The 17,786-nt window shown below is 44.3% G+C and overlaps 1 protein-coding gene and 1 long non-coding RNA gene across 5 annotated transcripts in view; both read left to right on the forward strand.

Annotated features, from left to right (window-relative positions):
- LOC110498048 (uncharacterized) overlaps positions 1 to 2,669 on the forward strand; it is a 2,707-nt gene extending 38 nt beyond the window's left edge. The window contains exons 1-2 of the long non-coding RNA XR_002469766.3: positions 1 to 191; positions 678 to 2,669. The exon at positions 1 to 191 is cut by the window's left edge and continues 38 nt beyond it. This is a non-coding gene — a long non-coding RNA (uncharacterized LOC110498048). The remainder of the gene's footprint in view (positions 192 to 677) is intronic.
- The window catches only part of LOC110498372 (AT-rich interactive domain-containing protein 1B), a 309,442-nt gene that overhangs the window by 288,037 nt on the left and 3,619 nt on the right, over positions 1 to 17,786 (forward strand). For all 4 annotated transcript variants that reach the window (XM_036954974.2, XM_090211433.1, XM_090211432.1 and 1 more), the window contains 10 exons: positions 4,606 to 4,767; positions 4,917 to 5,126; positions 5,448 to 5,658; positions 12,343 to 12,481; positions 14,570 to 14,748; positions 15,507 to 15,633; positions 15,711 to 15,830; positions 15,927 to 16,002; positions 16,150 to 17,317; positions 17,451 to 17,581. In XM_036954974.2, coding sequence (XP_036810869.2) covers positions 4,606 to 4,767; positions 4,917 to 5,126; positions 5,448 to 5,658; positions 12,343 to 12,481; positions 14,570 to 14,748; positions 15,507 to 15,633; positions 15,711 to 15,830; positions 15,927 to 16,002; positions 16,150 to 17,317; positions 17,451 to 17,581 — 2,523 coding nt within the window. The remainder of the gene's footprint in view (positions 1 to 4,605; positions 4,768 to 4,916; positions 5,127 to 5,447; positions 5,659 to 12,342; positions 12,482 to 14,569; positions 14,749 to 15,506; positions 15,634 to 15,710; positions 15,831 to 15,926; positions 16,003 to 16,149; positions 17,318 to 17,450; positions 17,582 to 17,786) is intronic.

Consider the following 17,786-nt stretch of genomic DNA (forward strand, 5'->3'; position numbering starts at 1 on the left):
TTTGCTTTCTGTTCACACACAGTCAGGGTTGGAGTAAAAGTATGGGTGAGGAAAGAACAGAGCAATATACAAATACATTCCTCTACATTCCGGAATACATTCCGTTTCGACCAGAAGCGGTGCCTCCGCTTGACAACTCTTCACTGCTAAAGGTTGTCCGCTTTGTGGGCGTAGGCGTGAACCTATAGAGAGTAAGTAAGTAAGTAAATACATTTTGAAAATGTAAAAAAACGATGCATTATTAGCTAGCTAGCTAGTTAGCTACAGCAGGCCACTGTGTGTAGGCTAATGAACTGCTTATTAGCTATCTAGCTTGCCAACTTTACATATTATAGCTAAGTGAAATATCATCAGCTAGTTAACTTCATATCTATCTTGCTATCTTGATGTAAGCCTATTTATCATTGTAAATTAAAATATCATGCCCCAAATTAGTTTAAAGATAACAGCAATGGAAGAGGGTGAAAGGATTTTCTGCTCCAGTTGTCAGAAAAAGGAGTAGGTGTACTAGTTAGATTGTGGGATGACATTAGGCAGATTGTGGGATGACATTAGGAAAATATTCTCCAGTTCTAGTCCCTAGAGAGGAAAACTATGGAGACAGACAGAGAGATATTAGTCCGTGCTGTCTAATTGAAATACAATGAAGCCTGTTTCTTTGTGATGTCTGTCCTCAGATATGGAGAGCTGCAAAAGCCTGTCTGTAGATGAAGAGGTCCCAGTGAATGTCCCAAGAGACTGCTGGCATATCCTTATATGCCATGAGTTGTATGTGTACTTATGTTAGTAAATGTTTTATACAACATTACAGTTAAAAGTCACACATAATGTAGGCTACAAACGTATTACAACTGTAGCAGGCCAATCCTTCTCCCAGAGGTCTGCTGGGTGTGCAGGCTTCTGTTCCAGATCAGCACTAACACTCCCGATTCAACTTATCAAACCTAATGAGTTGATAATAATGTGTATTATTTCTGTGCTGGAATAGAAGTCTGCTCACTCAGTAGATCAGGAAGTGGAACAAGGTTGGCCACCTCTGGTAGGGACTGTCGTGACGTGGCTATCATTGATGCTGTTATTTTAATAAATCAATTAACTATGTTTAATTATTAGACATGATTAAATGAATCAGGTAACAATTAACTCATTAGCAATCTTGGGGCACCACGGGAAAAGTTAGTTTAATGACTTAGCGTTTCCCGAATTAAGAATCAGAATATATATCAGAATATATCGTTTTCATACCAGTCATCCATTAATCATTATTACCTCATATCAGTTTCATTCTGAAAGTCGTTGACTTCATATATCTGCACAAACCCTTGTCTAAATGATGATTCACCGATACACAAATTGGCTTAATTATTTATTTACTAACTAACTAAAGAATCACACAGAAATACACAGAGTGGGCTTATTGTACATACATGTGGAAAATACGCTCATCGTAAATATGGATATTTAGCACCCTAACAACCACTCATTCGGATGGATTTAGAAATGCAACACATATTTACACTTGTATGTCTTTGTTGTCTCTTTTGAAATCTATCTATGGGGAGTCAGTTTGACAGAGGTCTCTGATTTGTCCACCAGAGGTCACTATGTCCTTTGTAGTTGTAGTAGTAGGCTTCTTTGTCTCGGAGTGTTCATTAGACAAGATCCTTCAGAGGTGGTCTTTGGTCGAGTTTACTAGACTAAAGTACATAAACAGCTGCAGACTGAACGTTCCTGTGTAGTCTAGAGAGTTTCTATCAATTTCGTGACATTCAGCTCACGCTGTCGGTCACGCTGGTCTGTATTGAAATTGCAACCATTTCAGCGTATTCAGCTCGCGCTGCACGTATACCTGTTTAATATGTTAATTCTTCAGCGAGTCCTTTTATGCACTCGCCTTGGAGGGCGGTTCCATCACGTTGCCACAATGTCTGTGCTCACGTTGCCGTGGTTACTGACTTGGCAAAAGTTTAAATGAAAAACAGTTATCTAATTAAGAAGGCTAAAATCATGTTTAATCTTATCACAAATGGTTTCAAATTTAATCATATAAAATTACAACATTTAGATGTAAATCTGATAACTGGGATGTATACATTTGTAGAGTTACCATTATCTTGTAATACCATCCTTAATGACCTTACAAAACAATATACTTTTGCCATAATTATTGTTTGGATCCCCACAAACCATTTCCCATATTTTTTATGTTACAAATATTGTTTCATTATCCACTGTTGGATGTTAGAGTTTTGGCGTCCGATTCTCTCTCTACACACATCATATTCCTTTGTTCAATGCTGCCGGGCCAGAGAGAGAAAGTTTACGACTGGTCGTTAAAGTTATAAAACTGGCCCACTTCCCCCCTTCCTCTCTAGTGGGAGAGGGGGGGGGGGGGCTCTCTTTTATCCTCACCCTGGAAGGAAAATCATGACAGGACTTTTTTGTTCACCTAGAAATGATGCTTTAGTAATAGTAGCTTACTTACTAAGATGTCTGACATTTATAAACAAGTTAGATTATTTGTACATTTTGAAATTATATTTAGATTAATTTATGTTGATTAATTGAAGTTAAGTTTTTAAACTTGTTTTAATTGTTAACTTAAAAACAATATTTAAGAAGAACTTGTGTCAACGTTCATTCATTTTGCAATAAAAAGGTGTGAAGGGGATCTGTCTTGAATTTGCTGTGTTACTTTGTTGCTTTCTCAAACTAACATTACATTTTTGTCCAGATGTGAGCTCTCCAATCGGTTTTATTTGATTGTCACTCTGTCTCAGGATATCAGCCATGTGAACCCATTTTGCAGTTTATCATAATGTCATGCATCACCAATGCAGCCATAGGCCTACAGTAGGATGGCAAAACTGACCTAATGAACATGTGCAATCAATGTGTGTTTGTCATTGTATATCTGAAGCAGAGAAAAGCTAAACTCACACATCAATTGTATATTGTTGAGCTAGCTATATGTTCTCAATTTAAAAATTATACCAGTAGATCATGAATATGATGCTAACCATAAGCCAGATTTTCTACATTATTTTTCTGACATGAAATTGTTTAGTGCAAATGCAACCCTAGGTACAGTGTTGTACATGAAAATAAGGAGCTGACAATTTGTAGGGTAATTAAAATGTCAAAAAGGAAAATAATGGGGCATGGGGAGCATTGTAATTATACCTTGTTTATTTGCTGAGAATGATTTCAGAATACAGAGACAAAATCAGAAGGTCAATGGCATGGAGGAGGATTGTAGAGATGTTGTTGTTGATGGTGGTTAAAGAGAGATTTGCACAACAATGTTTGCATTTCAAAGCCACAATTTCCTTTACACAAAGTACCCAGTCATGTGTATGTAGGCCTATGTATTTTACAGGAAGTGAGCTATCATCATCAATGTCATGACACAAGTATAATGAAAGAGCCATAAACTATAATACATTAACATTGTATTGTTATGATACATGAATCATTAGCACTGTTATAATATGTGTTACTGGTCATTTCTGGGCAAATTTTACAATTTAATTTACTCAACACATTCACAAATGTTGGGTTTGATCACAGTTTTGAGGTTTAGGTTGATTGAGGTTTATAACTAGCTAGCAGCATAAGCAAACATTGTTGTGCAAATCTCTCTTCACTCACCATCAACACCAACAGTCTCTGCAATCCTCTTGACCTTATGATTTTGTCTATGTATTCTACATGCTTGTGTGATCTAGAACCTAAAAGGGTTCTTCGGCTGTCCCCATAGGAGAACCCTTTGAAGAACCCTTTTTTGTCCCAGGTAGAACCACAGAAAGTTCTACATGGAACCAAAAAGGATTTGACATGGAACCAAAAAGGATTTGACCTGGAACCAAACAGGGTTATCCTACGAGGACAGCCGAAGAACCCTTTTGGAACCCTTTTTTCTAAGAGTGTATCAAAGCAAAATCATCCTGAATTGGAAAACCATACACAGCGATGATCGGCTTTCCTCCATCTCTATTGGTTGTGCATGCCCGGGAACTAATGACACGCAGAACTATGTTTCATGAACGGAAGATTTTCAAGCAAACATCTGCTCCTCACTTGATTGGTTAATTGCAGTGGTGGCCATGTTCAATTTGTATAAAGTAGAGCAGAGCTGAACTTGTTCTACCGCTCCGCTAGCAGGGCTCCCACCTCTCACCTTCCCACAATCCCCTGTGCATTGCTCCTCGTGCTCCTGTTGAAAATTAATGGGGGCGGATCTTTGTCTGGCGAATTTGGAAGTGGTGGAAACCCTACATAAGACTCAACAAGTGCTCACCCTTGGTTTTTGTCCTCCTTTTCTCTCTCTCTCTTTCTCTCTCTCTCTCTCTCTCTCTCTCTCTCTCTCTATATATATATATATATATATATATATATATATATATATATATAAATATATATAAATATTTATCGCTCTCTCTGGCTCTCTCTCCCTCTGTCTCTCTCTCCCTCTGTCTCTCTCCCTCTGTCTCTCTCTCCCTCTGTCTCTGTCTCTCTCCCTCTGTCCCTCTCTCCCTCTGTCTCTCTCTCCCTCTGTCTCTCTCCCTCTGTCTCTCTCTCTGTTTATCTCTCTCTCTGTTTCAGGATGGGCACAGTGTATCCCAGTGTGTCTCCCAGCCCACCACCCCTGGTGCCATGCTTGTCCCCTCTCCCGTGTCCCCCAGCCCAGCCAGCCTGTCCTCCTACCATGGGGATGACAGTGACAGCATCAGCAGCCCCGTCTGGCCAAAGACTCCCTCCAGCCCTGTATGACACGCCTCCTTATATTTTAACCAATATCTTCCAATGTTTTATTTCTTGTTGTTTTTTTCCAGTACAATGACTGATTTCAGTAGTTGTGTAAGTTTGCAAGGTTGGAGCTAATTCCATATCTCTCTCCATCTCTTCCGACTCAGAAGCTCAACTCGTCCACCATGACTAACGAACGAATCACGCGCCTGTATGATATGGGTGGGGAGCCGGAGAGGCGTGGCTGGGTGGACCGGTATCTGTCCTTCATGGAGGAGAGGGGTACACCTGTCCCCCACCTTCCCGCTGTGGGCAAGAAGCCCCTGGACCTCTGCAGACTCTACATGGCTGTCAGGGAGATAGGGGGCCTAGCTCTGGTGAGAGACAACCACGGACTTCATTTCATTATGTCTTACAGGACTGAAATATACTGCTTTATGTCTTACAGGACTGAAATATCAGTGCTTTTCTCATGTATTGCTGGACTGAAATACCGTAGTGCTATACACTATCGATGTGGTTTATTAGACTTGTCAATATCACTAATTTGGTAGTAGCTTTGAAGTGGGGCAAAGCAAATGTTTAGTAGTTTCAAGCCAGGATACATACAGTGGACTAACATGCCATTGTATTAATGCTTTCCTGTCACCCTTACCATCCTTCCTCTCCTCTATACATCCTCTCCCCTCCCCTCAAAGGTGAACAAGAACAAGAAGTGGCGTGAGCTGTCCACCAATCTGAGTGTTGGTACCTCCAGTAGCTCCGCCAGCTGTCTGAAGAAGCAGTACATCCAGTACCTGTTTGCCTATGAGTGTAAGGTGGAGCGAGGAGAGGACCAGCCGGCCGACAGCAACACTGGGACTGGGGGGGAAAACAGGAAGCAGGCCAAGGTGCAGCCGCCCTCTCCTGGTAAGGACCGGCACTGACACTGATGATGATGATGATGATGATTGTGATGATGATAGTAATGATTTTACACTGTATCAGGTGAAACTGTACTGTATGCTGACATCAATGCACCAGCAAGACAGTCTTACTAGATGGGAGAATGTGTGCCTTTTCTCGGACTAGTATGGTGTCTTGGAATAGCATTTTGAACAACATTAAAAACAATCAAGTGACAGCACCTCTAAGCAGAGATATGGCTTGATGTGATTGCTGTGTTAAAAATGTTAAGTCATGTAATTCTGGGTTACGCTGGTATGCTATTTATAAGACAAAGTTTTTGATTTGCATGTTGTCCCTGACAGTGTTTCTAAGCACAATCACTGTGCCCAGCTAAGGAGAGAGAGCTGGAGTGTGAAGGTCACATCTCTAATTCAGAGTGGTGATGAGAAGAGTGACCTACCCTGCTTTTTAAATAGAACACCAATACCTCAGCTGCCTGAGTCACACCAGATTGCTTTTACTAAAGGGCTGGAGAGGAGTACCTACCTTCAGCACACACACACACACACACACACACACATACACACACACACACACACACACACACACACACACACACACACACACACACACACACACACACACACACACACATGTAGACACACACCTACTCAGGCATATGTCTGCATCCCAGCCTCTTAGACTGTTGATGGAGACATAACCTTCTGATATTAATATTTACCTTCATGTTGAGCCAGGTCAGTGCGTCTATTTACTGGAACATACGCTAAAATAGAAATGACCGTAAGCTGAAACAGAATGAAATATGTGTACATTTAAGAACCAGAGCAGTCCCTATTACCTTCACTTACAGTAGATGACATAGTGCTGTGTGATTGATTGAAGTGGAGAGAGAACCATGTCCGCACTGTGCTCTTAACACAGATGAGACCTCATGTTGGCCTGATTTGTCTATCTGTCTATCTATCTCTAACATCTACTAACTATCCCTCTATCTATCCAGCCATCCATCCTGCTCCCAGGTGCCTGCCTGGCTGCCTGCTTCACTGAGCATGTCAATGAAGCAGGCTCCATGTATAGCTGACAGCTAGGTGATGATGTCACAGAGTAGAGAAAGCTGTTGAGCAGCAAAGAGGAGTTGTTGGGAGGGAGGAGTCGGAGGAGGGGAGGGGGATCCCCCTGAGATTGATTCATGAGGCTGGAGTAATGAATATAAACAATGCTGACCTCCAGTCAACCTCTATTCACTCTGACACACACCTGTGAGCCACTGCTTTCTGCCTTATGTCATCAACCTTTACACTCACACACACCTGTGAGCCAGCGCTTTCTGCCTTATGTCATCAACCTTTACACTCACACACACCTGTGAGCCAGCGCTTTCTGTCTTATTTCATCAACCTTTACACTCACACACACCTTTCTCTCTTCCTCTCGCTCCCTCATTTCTCTCTCTCTCTGAACGTAGAATAAAGGGCACTTGAGTTCACGCTGTGTAAATGTCCCCTCCCTCCTAGTGTTGCCTGCCTGTCTACCTGTCTTTCTGCCTGCCTCCTTCCCAGTGTTGTCTGTCTGCCTGCCTGTATGCCTATCTGTATCCCAGTCTGTCTGTCTGCCTGCCTGTCTGCCTTACTTTCTGTCTGCCTCCAACCCAGTGTTGTCTCTCTGCCTGCCTGTCTGTTTATATGCTTGTCTGTCTGTATGCCTGTTTCAAATCAAATCCAATGTATTTATAAAGCCATTTTTACATCGGCAGATGTCACATAGTGCTATACAGAAACCCAGCCTAAAACTCAGAACAGCATGTCTGTCTGCCTGCCTGTTTGTCTGCCTGCGGCATCTGAGGGATAGGAATGCTGTTAACCTTTCAGTAACCACTGGATCCATTGTTCACTTTCTGAGTTGCTTGGCTATGGAGCAGAGGAGATATCCTGGAGAGAGGAGAATCCCAAAGACCCCCACCCCCCATGCCCACTCCTTTTCTCCCCCTCTGTCCCTTGCTCCCTTGCTCCCTCTCTCCCAGCCCCACTGAAAGCATCAGTCTCTCTCCCTCTTTCTCTCTATCCCTCTCTCTCTCTGGGAGGCAGGTAGCCTATAGGTTAAGAGCGCTGGACCAGTAACCGAAGGTTCAAATCCCCAAGCCGGCAAAGTTGGAAAATCTACAGTTCTGCCTTTGAGCAAGGAAGTTAACCCCCGACAACAACTGCTCCCATCCCTCAGATGCAGCAGGCAGGCAGGCAGAAAAATAGGCAGACAGACAATTAGGCAGGCAGCTAGACAGACAAATAGGCAGGAAGACAGACATGCTGTTTGGAGTTTTTTCTGTATAGCACTTTGTGACATCTGCTGATGTAAAAGTGGCTTTATAAATACATTTGAATTGATATGAAACAGACATACAGACATGATGACGTGGATTAAGGCAGCCCCCCGCACCTCTCTGATTCAGAGGGATTGGGTTAAATGCAGAAGACACATTTTGGTTGAATGCAGTCAGTTGTGCAACTGACTAGGTATCCCCTTTTCCTCCCTCCCTCCCTCCCTCCCTCCCTCCCTCACTCCCTCTACCCTCTAACTGTTGTGGCGGCAGGGGGTATTGTTGAATAATTCAGAAGTAGTATGAATTTTTTAAGCCATTCTTTATTCCTGTTAGAGGCGTGCGGTGCAGAGAGGAGCTGCTACACTAAACGCTCATTCACATATCCAGCATCTCTTATCTTCTAAAACTAGCGATCATGTTTTCCTTCATTCCTACTGCATACATGCCTTTTTCCTCTTTCGCTTTGTAGGGTCTTCATGTGTAATGCGGCGTGGCATTACATCATTTCCTGTGTTGTTACAGACCTTCAATAATTGAATATTCCTATGCGCTGAAAAATGTATAGCCATGGCATCATACAATTTATGCATCATATGGTCTGATACTTGCTTCATATCATTCTAGAAACCTTACCCCTGAGTGAAGTGTAGCATGGCCGGGTCTCTGGTACAGTAGTCTGTTACTCTCTCTGATATACTGTAGGGAGTGCAGAATACAGTATAGTACAGTACAGCCTGCATGTGGGTGAGCCTCGCCCTTACAGACACCCTCCCCCCTTTGTGTTTTAACTACAGTTGAGCCCTCAGGTATAACCTCCACATGAACCCCTCACTGAGTTCACCCTGCCAAAAATGGAAAACGATCTTCAAAAAGCTGCAAAATAAAACTCTCCACAGAGACTGCGGCAAATTTGGTGCTCTCCAATGAGCTATTCCCACAGAGAGGCTTTCTCTTCCTCCCCCTCCCCCTTCTTCTTCTCTTCCTCCTCTTCTCCTGCTCCTTCTTAGCAGTCCCTGCATTCCCCCTCTACTCTCGGCAGGCAGGTGCTGAGGCTCGTGTTAATGAGTGGTGGTTAGTGAGCAGGGTTGGGGAGTATTGGATTACATGTGATAAATTACATGTAAGGGATTACAAAAAATGGTAACTGTAATCTGTCACGTTACCAGCAAAATATTGTAATCAGATGACAGACACTTTTGAAAAACTAGATGATTTCGTCAAGGATTACTTTTACATTTGGAAAGGATGTTTGCGAAAAAAAAATGTTTGACACTTCTCTGTTTTCTTAATAACATTCAAATCAGTATTGAAAAAGGGCGCAAGTGTAAGTTTGTACCACCTAGGCATTTCTGACCACAACTCAGAGACCACTATGATGGCACAACAAATGCGTTTGATGGATTGCGGGAAAAGAGCATGAATAGACTTTTGTAGGCTACAGTCCAAGCTATGTCTTCCAATGGTGCGACTGCTGTCGGCATCCACAGATTATCCAACTTGAATAAACTCTTGGAGGTAAGGATGACAGCAGTGGTGTAGTTTACGCCGATCTGGATATCACTGATTATTAATATCTACACACCGCATTGATGTGAATCACACTGCTGCTCTCTCATTTAGCTATTTGCTTGCGCCTTATAGACTGTGGTTGTTGTGGATGGCTGTTCACAAATCTAAATGTGTATTTGAACCCAATAATGGTTGAATTCAAGAAGTTTAAGCTGCCTATCAATCATTGTTTTTGAAACCAGTGGACAGCCAGTGAAAAATGCACTCTTGCAACAGCTGCATAATGCAGATCCCAGCCTATGGAATAAAAGTGGGACTAATTCATGCTGTAAAATAATTAATAATCCACAGACCTAATGGACACATGCTCAAACTTGCACACTTTTGATAGACTTAAAGGGGCAATCTGTAGTTGGTACATACACTTTTGGACGTATAAATTATAGATATTAATGTAAAGATATAATTTTATCATAGTATTTATTATATGCAGTAGAAAGCGATGGGTTAGAAGAAGCCTACACAACCAAACCATAAAGTCAAATTTAACATCCATATATGGCCAGTTATGTAAACTTTAACATGTATTTATCCTGCAATAGATGTTGTTCAATTGGTAACATACATTTTTGTCTTCTTCTAATGCCTCTTAAGGGGAAAGTCATCTAAAAGTAACTGAATGTAATCAAATTATGTTACTGAGTTTGGGAAATCCAAAAGTTACATTACTGATTACAGTTTTGGACAGGTAACTAGTAACTGTAGCGGAATACATTTAGAAAGTAACCTACCCAACCCTGTTAGTGAGATAGGCCCCAGCGGGCCCTCTGATAGGCTAAAAGGATTTGGGGCCTCACATACAGTGCCTTCGGAAAGTATTCAGTCCGCCTGACTTTTTCCACATTTTGTTATGTTACAGCCTTGTTTTAAGATGGATTAAATAAAAACCATCCTCAGGAATCTACACACAACACTCCATAATGACAAAGCAAAAACAATTTTTTAAATAATTTATAGCAAATATATTAAAAATAAAAAACAGAAAAACCTTATTTACATAAGTATTCAGACCATTTGCTATGAGACTTGAAATTGAGCTCAGGTGCATCCTGTTTCCGTTGATCATCCTTTTTTTTGTAACAAATTGATATTTACAGTCTTGTCCCATCACTGCAACTCCCCTATGGACTCGCGAGAGGTGAAGGTCGAGACGCCGTGCATCCTCCGAAACACGGCCCTGCCAAACCGCACTGCTTCTTGGCACACTGCTAAACCCAGCCACCCAGCCACTGTCTTGGAGGAAACACCGTCCAGCTGGCAACCGATGTCGCAGGAGCCCAGCCCGCTACAAGGAGTTGCTAAAGCGCGATGGGACAGGGAAATCCTGGCTGGCCAAACACTGGGACAATTGTGCGCCGCATAGGTCTCCCGGTCACGGCCGGCTGTGACACAGCCTGTGATTGAACCCGGGTCTGTAGTGACGCCTCAAGCACTGCAAAGCAGTGCCTTATACCGCTGCACCTCCATTGATCATCCTTGAGATGTTTCTACAACTTGAGGTCCAGCTGTGGTAAATGATATTGATTGGACATTATTTGGAAAGGCACACACGTGTCTATATAAGGTCCCACAGTTGACAGAGCATGTCAACGGAAAAACCAAGCCATGAGGTCAAAGGATTGTGTTGAGGCACAGATCTGGGGAAAGGTACCAAAAAGATTCCCTGGTCTGATGAATGCCAAGTGTCACTTTTGGAGGAAACCTGGCACCATCCCTACAGTGAAGCATGTTGGTGGCAGCATAATGCTGTGGGGGTGTTTTTCAGTAGCAGGGACTGGGAGACTACTCAGGATCGAGGGAAAGATGAACAAAGCAAAGTACAGAGAGATCCGGAGTGGCTTCGGGACAAGCCAGGAGTTGCTTCGGGACAAGTTTTTGAATGTCCTTGACTGCCCCAGCTAGAGCCCGGACTTGAACATCTCTGGAGAGGCCTGAAAATAGCTGTACAGCAATACTCCCCATCCAACCTAACAGAGCCTGAGAGGATCTGCACAGAAGAATGAGAGAAACTCCCCAAATATAGGTGTGCCAAGCTTGCAGCGTCATAGCCAAGAAGACTCGAGGATGTAATTGCTGCCAAACGTGCTTCAACAAAGTACTGAGTAAAGGGTCTGAATACTTATGTAAATGCGATATTTCTATTTTGTATTTTTTTATAAATGAGCAAACATTTCTAAAAACCTGTTTTTGCTTTGTCATTATGGGGGTATTGTGTGTAGATTGATGGGGGGGGGGGGGGGGGACAATTTAATACATTTTAGAATAAGGCTGTAACCTAACAAAATGTGGAAAAAGTCAAGGGGTCTGAATACTTTCCGAAGGCACTGTATGTCACCCCTGTCCTTGGCCATGGTGGTGGCATGGTTGTTACATTTACATAAGGGAAATGCTGGAAACAGGGAATTTCAGGGTCACATGAAATGACTAAGAGGTTTTGGCCTGGGAAACCCCTCTCAACCCCCTAACCCCCGCTCCTCAGCTCCCCCCACGCTAAATCTGCCTAAATTGGACATTTCCTGTTAATTTGTAACCAACTGTGTGTTCTATCTCTCTCTCAAATGTTCTCTCTTTCCTTGTATCTCTCTCTCCTCTCTTCATTTCTCTCTCTCTCAAATTTTTATTACAGGCTGCTACACATGAGCACGGTGCATGACAACGGCGCATGACAACTGAGGGTTGAATGTTTATGTACTGTAGGGTTTTGACCCAATAAAGGTGATTTAAAAATGTTCCCCCTCTCTGCTCCCTCCCTATCTCTCTCTTTCTCTCCCTTTATCTTACGTGCTTTCTAACAGCTAACTCAGGGTCCGTTCAGGGCCCCCAGACCCCACAGTCATCAGGCAGCAGCTCCATGGCAGAGATGTCAGGTGACCTGAAGCCTCCCACCCCAGCCACCACCCCCCAGGGACAGGTCACCCCCATCCCAGCCAGCAGGTATACCATGATCCCCTCTCATTCAAGCACTCTCACTGCTGAGAGTGTATGTGACTGTGTTTGTATGTATACATACCATATATATCCTCTTTACCTCAGTTAGTATCACTGTACGTACAGTGCCTTCAGAAAGTATTCAGACCCCTTGACTTTTTCCATATTTTGTTAGGTTACAGCTTTATTTTAAAATTAATTAAATTGTTTTTTTCCTCATCAATCTACACACAATACTCCATAATGACAAAGCAAAAAGAGGTTTTTCAAAAGATTTGCTAATTTATAAAAAGAAGACGGAAATATCACATTTACATAAGTATTCAGACCCTTTACTCAGTACTTTGTTGAAGCACCTTTGGCAGCGATTAAAGTCTTCTTGGGTATGATGCTATAAGCTTGGAACACCTGTATTTGGGTAGTTTCTCCCATTCTTCTCTGCAGATCTTCTCAAGCTCTGTCATTTTGGATGGGAAGGGTAACTGCACAGCTATTTTCAGGTCTTCCAAGAGATGTTAGATCGGGTTCAAGTCCATGCTCTGGCTGGGCCACTCAAGGACATTCAGAGACTTGTCCTGAAGCCACTCCTGCGTTGTCTTTGGCTGTGTGCTTAGGGTTGTCCTGTTGGAAGGTGAACCTTCGCCGCAGTCTGAGGTCCTGAGTGCTCTGGAGCAGGTTTTTATCAAGGAACTCTCTGTACTTTGCTCCATTCATCTTTGCATCAATCCTGAGTAGTCTCCTAGTCCCTGACGCTGAAAAACATCCCCACAGCATGATGCTGCCACCACCATGCTTCACTGTAGGGATGGTGCCAGGTTTCTTCCAGACGTGACGCTTGGAATTCAGGCCAAAGAGTTCAATCTAGGTTTCATCAGACCAGAGAATCTTGTTTCTAATGGTCTGAGAGTCTTTAAGTGCCTTTTGGCAAACTCCAAGCATATGCCTTTTACTGTGGAGTGGCTTCCGTCTGGCCACACTACCATGAAGGCCTGATTGGTGGAGTGATGCAGAGATGGTTGTCCTTTTTGGAAGGTTCTCCCATCTCCACAGAGGAACTCTAGAGCTCTGTCAAAGTTACCTCTCTGACCAAGGCCCTTCTCCACCGGTTGCTCAGTGTGGCTGGGCGGCCAGCTATAGGAAGAGTCTTGGTGGTTCCAAACTTCTTCCATTTAAGAATGTGTTCTTGGGGAACTTCAATGCTGCAGAAATGTTTTGGTACCCTTCCCAGATCTGTGCCTCGACACAATCCGGTCTCAGAGCGCTACGAACAATTCCTTTGACCTAATGGCTTGGTTTTTGCTCTGACATGCACTGGCAACTGTGGGACCATATTTAGACAGTTGTGTGCCTTTCCAAATCATGTCCAATCAACTGATTTTACCACAGGTGGAGTCCAATCAAGTTGTAGAAACAATCCAAGGATGATCAATGTGAACAGGATGCGCCTGAGCTCAATTTCGAGTCTCATAACAAAGGGTCTGAATACTATTTCTGTTTTTTATGTTTAATAAATGTTCAAACATAAACATTTTAAATAAACTTTTTTCGCTTTGTCATTATGTGGTATTGTGTGTAGATTGCTGAGGAGTTTTTGTTATATAATCCATTTTAGAATAAAGCTGTAACGTAACAATGTGGGAAAAGTCAATACTGAATACTTTCCGAAGCACTGTATATTAAAGTGTCTAGATCAGGTGTGTCAAACATATGGCCCACGGGTCGAATCTGGGCAACGAGGGGGTCCAATCCGGCCCGCGGGTGGCTTGAGTAAAAAAATTTATAATCAAATGTGATTTGTGGGGGAAACAAACTCAGTAATCTTTAAATGGACTAAAACCTAATGAAAAGTGTGTAGAAATAATAAAGGACCTTTATTCATACAGTTTCTTGACTGTGTCCAGCTCAATAATCACCCTAAATAAATTCCAAGAACAATGGACTATTTTTAGCAAATTTTGACAACAAGGAAATATAGCACCTTTTCAATGTGGCCCTACAGACCTCGTTGAAGACCGAATGCGCCCCCCGGGGGAAATTGAATTTGACAGCCCTGGTCTAGATCCTCACCTTTTACCCCTCTCCCTCTATCTCTAGGAGCAGTGTTGTGAGTGTGCAGGACCCGTTCTCTGAGGTGAGCGACCCGGCCTTCCAGAAACGTAACTCTCTCCCCCTGGTGGGCTCTGGGGGTGTGTACCAGCAGGGGGTCAACATGCCCCCTAACATGATGATGAGGATGCAGTACGAGAAGGACCCCTTCGTTGGCATGAGAAAGGGTGAGTAGAACATGGACCCAGGCACTGGCACAGACGTACCACCATACAGTACACATCAATAAGCTGATGAGTTGTACAAACATGACCAATGCAGAGCATAGTCCTACTGCGACTTGCTCAGAACTTTTTAAGAACATCACACCAGACTAAATTGCGTGTGACAACAATATATATATTTTTTAAAACATTATTGTAATGTTTTACAGAAACTTACATCTAGAGGTCCAGCAGTGCGATGGACACTTTGTGTCCTCTACTAGGGTTGTTAGTTGCCTGTCTGAGCACATGTCCGTGCCGGGCAGGCTGGCTGGTGGTGTGCAGAGCGGACAGATACCTGTGTTTTACTGTTATGACTGGAACGTCAAAGCTGTTTGCATGTATTAGTCACTCTGATGTCATTGTCTCTCGTCCTAACTTCATCTTTCCATTTTCCCTTTTTTACCTATGCTGTTTTTTTCCCCTGTCTTTTGGTCAACACCTGATTTGACTGACTGTTCATTTGGACTGGCTCACCTCTGAGAGCAGAGGATGATTGGAGTTTGGATGCTGGGTTCTGAGAAATGTTGTCTCTGAGTGAATAACATAGCTGGGTTGTCAGGGCATTGCAGGATCTCCTGATCGTGCAGAAAGAGATTATTATTAGTAGGAGACTATTGCCACCTAGAGAATAAACCATTACATCAACAACACTAGAAATATACACTGTGTTTCCAGCATATTGTCCATTCATACTTTGTTCCTCTGGTCATTCTCCACAGTGGCAGGAGGGGAGCCCTACATGCCAGGCCAGATGACCAGTGGTGGCATACAGGATATGTATGGCAGGTCTACATCAGGCATGGGCCAGCGCTCCCCCTACCCATATGGACCAGGCTACGACAGGAGGTAAGCAGTTTAGAAACCAATTCTGCCTTGTTAACATGTATTCATGCAATCTGAAGGCTTGACTGTCTGTCTTTCAGACCAGACCATCTGATGGGGATGGAGGGGAGCATGGGCCCCCCCGGGAACCAGAGCAACATGGGACCTTCCAACAGCGAGGGCAGCATTTACTCTCCCAACAGATACCCCTCCCAGCAGAGGTGAGGAGCACCACCATCCACCATAATAGTGTTTGTGTTGATGTCTAGAAACTTCCTTTCTGTTCCTCAGCGACTAATTGAATTCCTCCTCTGCAGACACGAAGGCTACGCGCAGCAGTACCCTGGCATGTCATATGGAATGCACCCCTCAGGGATGTACCCTCAACAACAGGTGAGAGACAGACACACTAAGGAGCTCATTGAGCAGGCCTCGTGATGCAGGCACAGCAGAGTTTAAATTAATGATTGGTTTAGTATTGAATGTTATTATAATAAAATAATCACCTTGGAATCTTTTGCTTCTCCACATGGCTACAAGCGCCCCATGGAGAGCATGTACGGCCCCCCAGCAAAGAGACATGAGGGGGAGATGTACGGCCCCCCAGCAAAGAGACATGAGGGGGAGATGTACGGCCCCCCAGCAAAGAGACATGAGGGGGAGATGTACGGGTCCCCAGCAAAGAGACATGAGGGGGAGATGTACGGCCCCCCAGCAAAGAGACATGAGGGGGAGATGTACGGGTCCCCAGCAAAGAGACATGAGGGGGAGATGTACGGCCCCCCAGCAAAGAGACATGAGGGGGAGATGTACGGCCCCCCAGCAAAGAGACATGAGGGGGAAATGTACGGCCCCCCAGCAAAGAGACATGAGGGGGAGATGTACGGCCCCCCAGCAAAGAGACATGAGGGGGAGATGTACGGCCCTCCAGCAAAGAGACATGAGGGGGAGATGTATGGCCCCCCAGCAAAGAGACATGAGGGGGAGATGTATGCCATGCAGTATAGGGGCCAGCAGCCTGACATGTACAACCACTACACCACTGGTTACTCTGGACCTGAGAGGAGGCCCATGCAGGGCCAGTTCCCCTACCCTTCCCCCTATAGCCGAGAGCGCATGCAGGCCTCTGGCCAGGGGCAGCACCCCATGGGCCCCCAGATGATGTCCGGGGGGCCACCCTCTAACAACGGAGTGGAAGGACCCCAGGGGCCCAACATGTGGCCCTCCAGGACAGACATGGGTTATCCCTACCCCAACAGACAGGGGGCACCCTCCCAGGTACCGCCATATGGTCCTATGGGGAGAGGAGATGATTTGGAGGGCCGACCCATCCAGGATGGTCAGTGGCTTGGGCACGGAGGCCATCGCCAGTCCTCCTACATGTCAGGTGGTATGACCCCCATGTCCTCCCGCCAGCCCCCCTCTGCATACCAGACCTCCCCCTCCATGGCCAACCACCTGCCCCGAGCCCCCAGCCCCGGCTCCTTCCAACGCTCCATGGAGGCACGCATGTCCCCCAACAAAGCTGTCTTTATGGGCTCCATGAAGATGCCAGGCAAACCAGGGATGCCCATGCCAGGGCAGGGTAATGGGCACCCAGGCCAAGTCGCACCTAACCTGCTGAGAGATCTCAACTACCCTCTAGGATCTGTAGAGGCCACCATGCCCGTTTTCAAGCCACGTCGCAAAATTACCTCAAAAGACACTGGTAAGAGATCTTTCTAATGTCTTTCTAATACCCTGTAAAGTCAAACTAGCACTGGGATGATGGTGATCATCTTGATATATGTGACAGGTATTAATTACAAACCTTCCTCCTCTAACCCCTGTGTTCTCCACAGGAACCCCAGAGGCGTGGCGAGTGATGATGTCTCTGAAGTCAGGTCTGCTGGGTGAGAGTACGTGGGCCCTGGACACCATCAACATTCTGCTGTATGATGACAGATCTGTGGCCTCCTTCACCCTCACACAGGTAACTGGAGACACTCTACACACTCTTCTCTTACTATCGTTCTTAACCATACCGGGATTGAGTCTTGACGTCACTCTGAAATTATTTACATTTAGTCATGCTTGACAGTTCTCCACCCCAACACAAAGCAACACATCTTTATCAGAATACTCTGTAGATAATAAGGGACGCTAAAGTGCCCTAATGCCATTTGTTATTTTGTTGT

This window comes from Oncorhynchus mykiss, chromosome 19 (assembly GCF_057628025.1).
Source record: "Oncorhynchus mykiss isolate SJ-2025 chromosome 19, ASM5762802v1, whole genome shotgun sequence".
Lineage (NCBI taxonomy): Eukaryota > Metazoa > Chordata > Actinopteri > Salmoniformes > Salmonidae > Oncorhynchus > Oncorhynchus mykiss.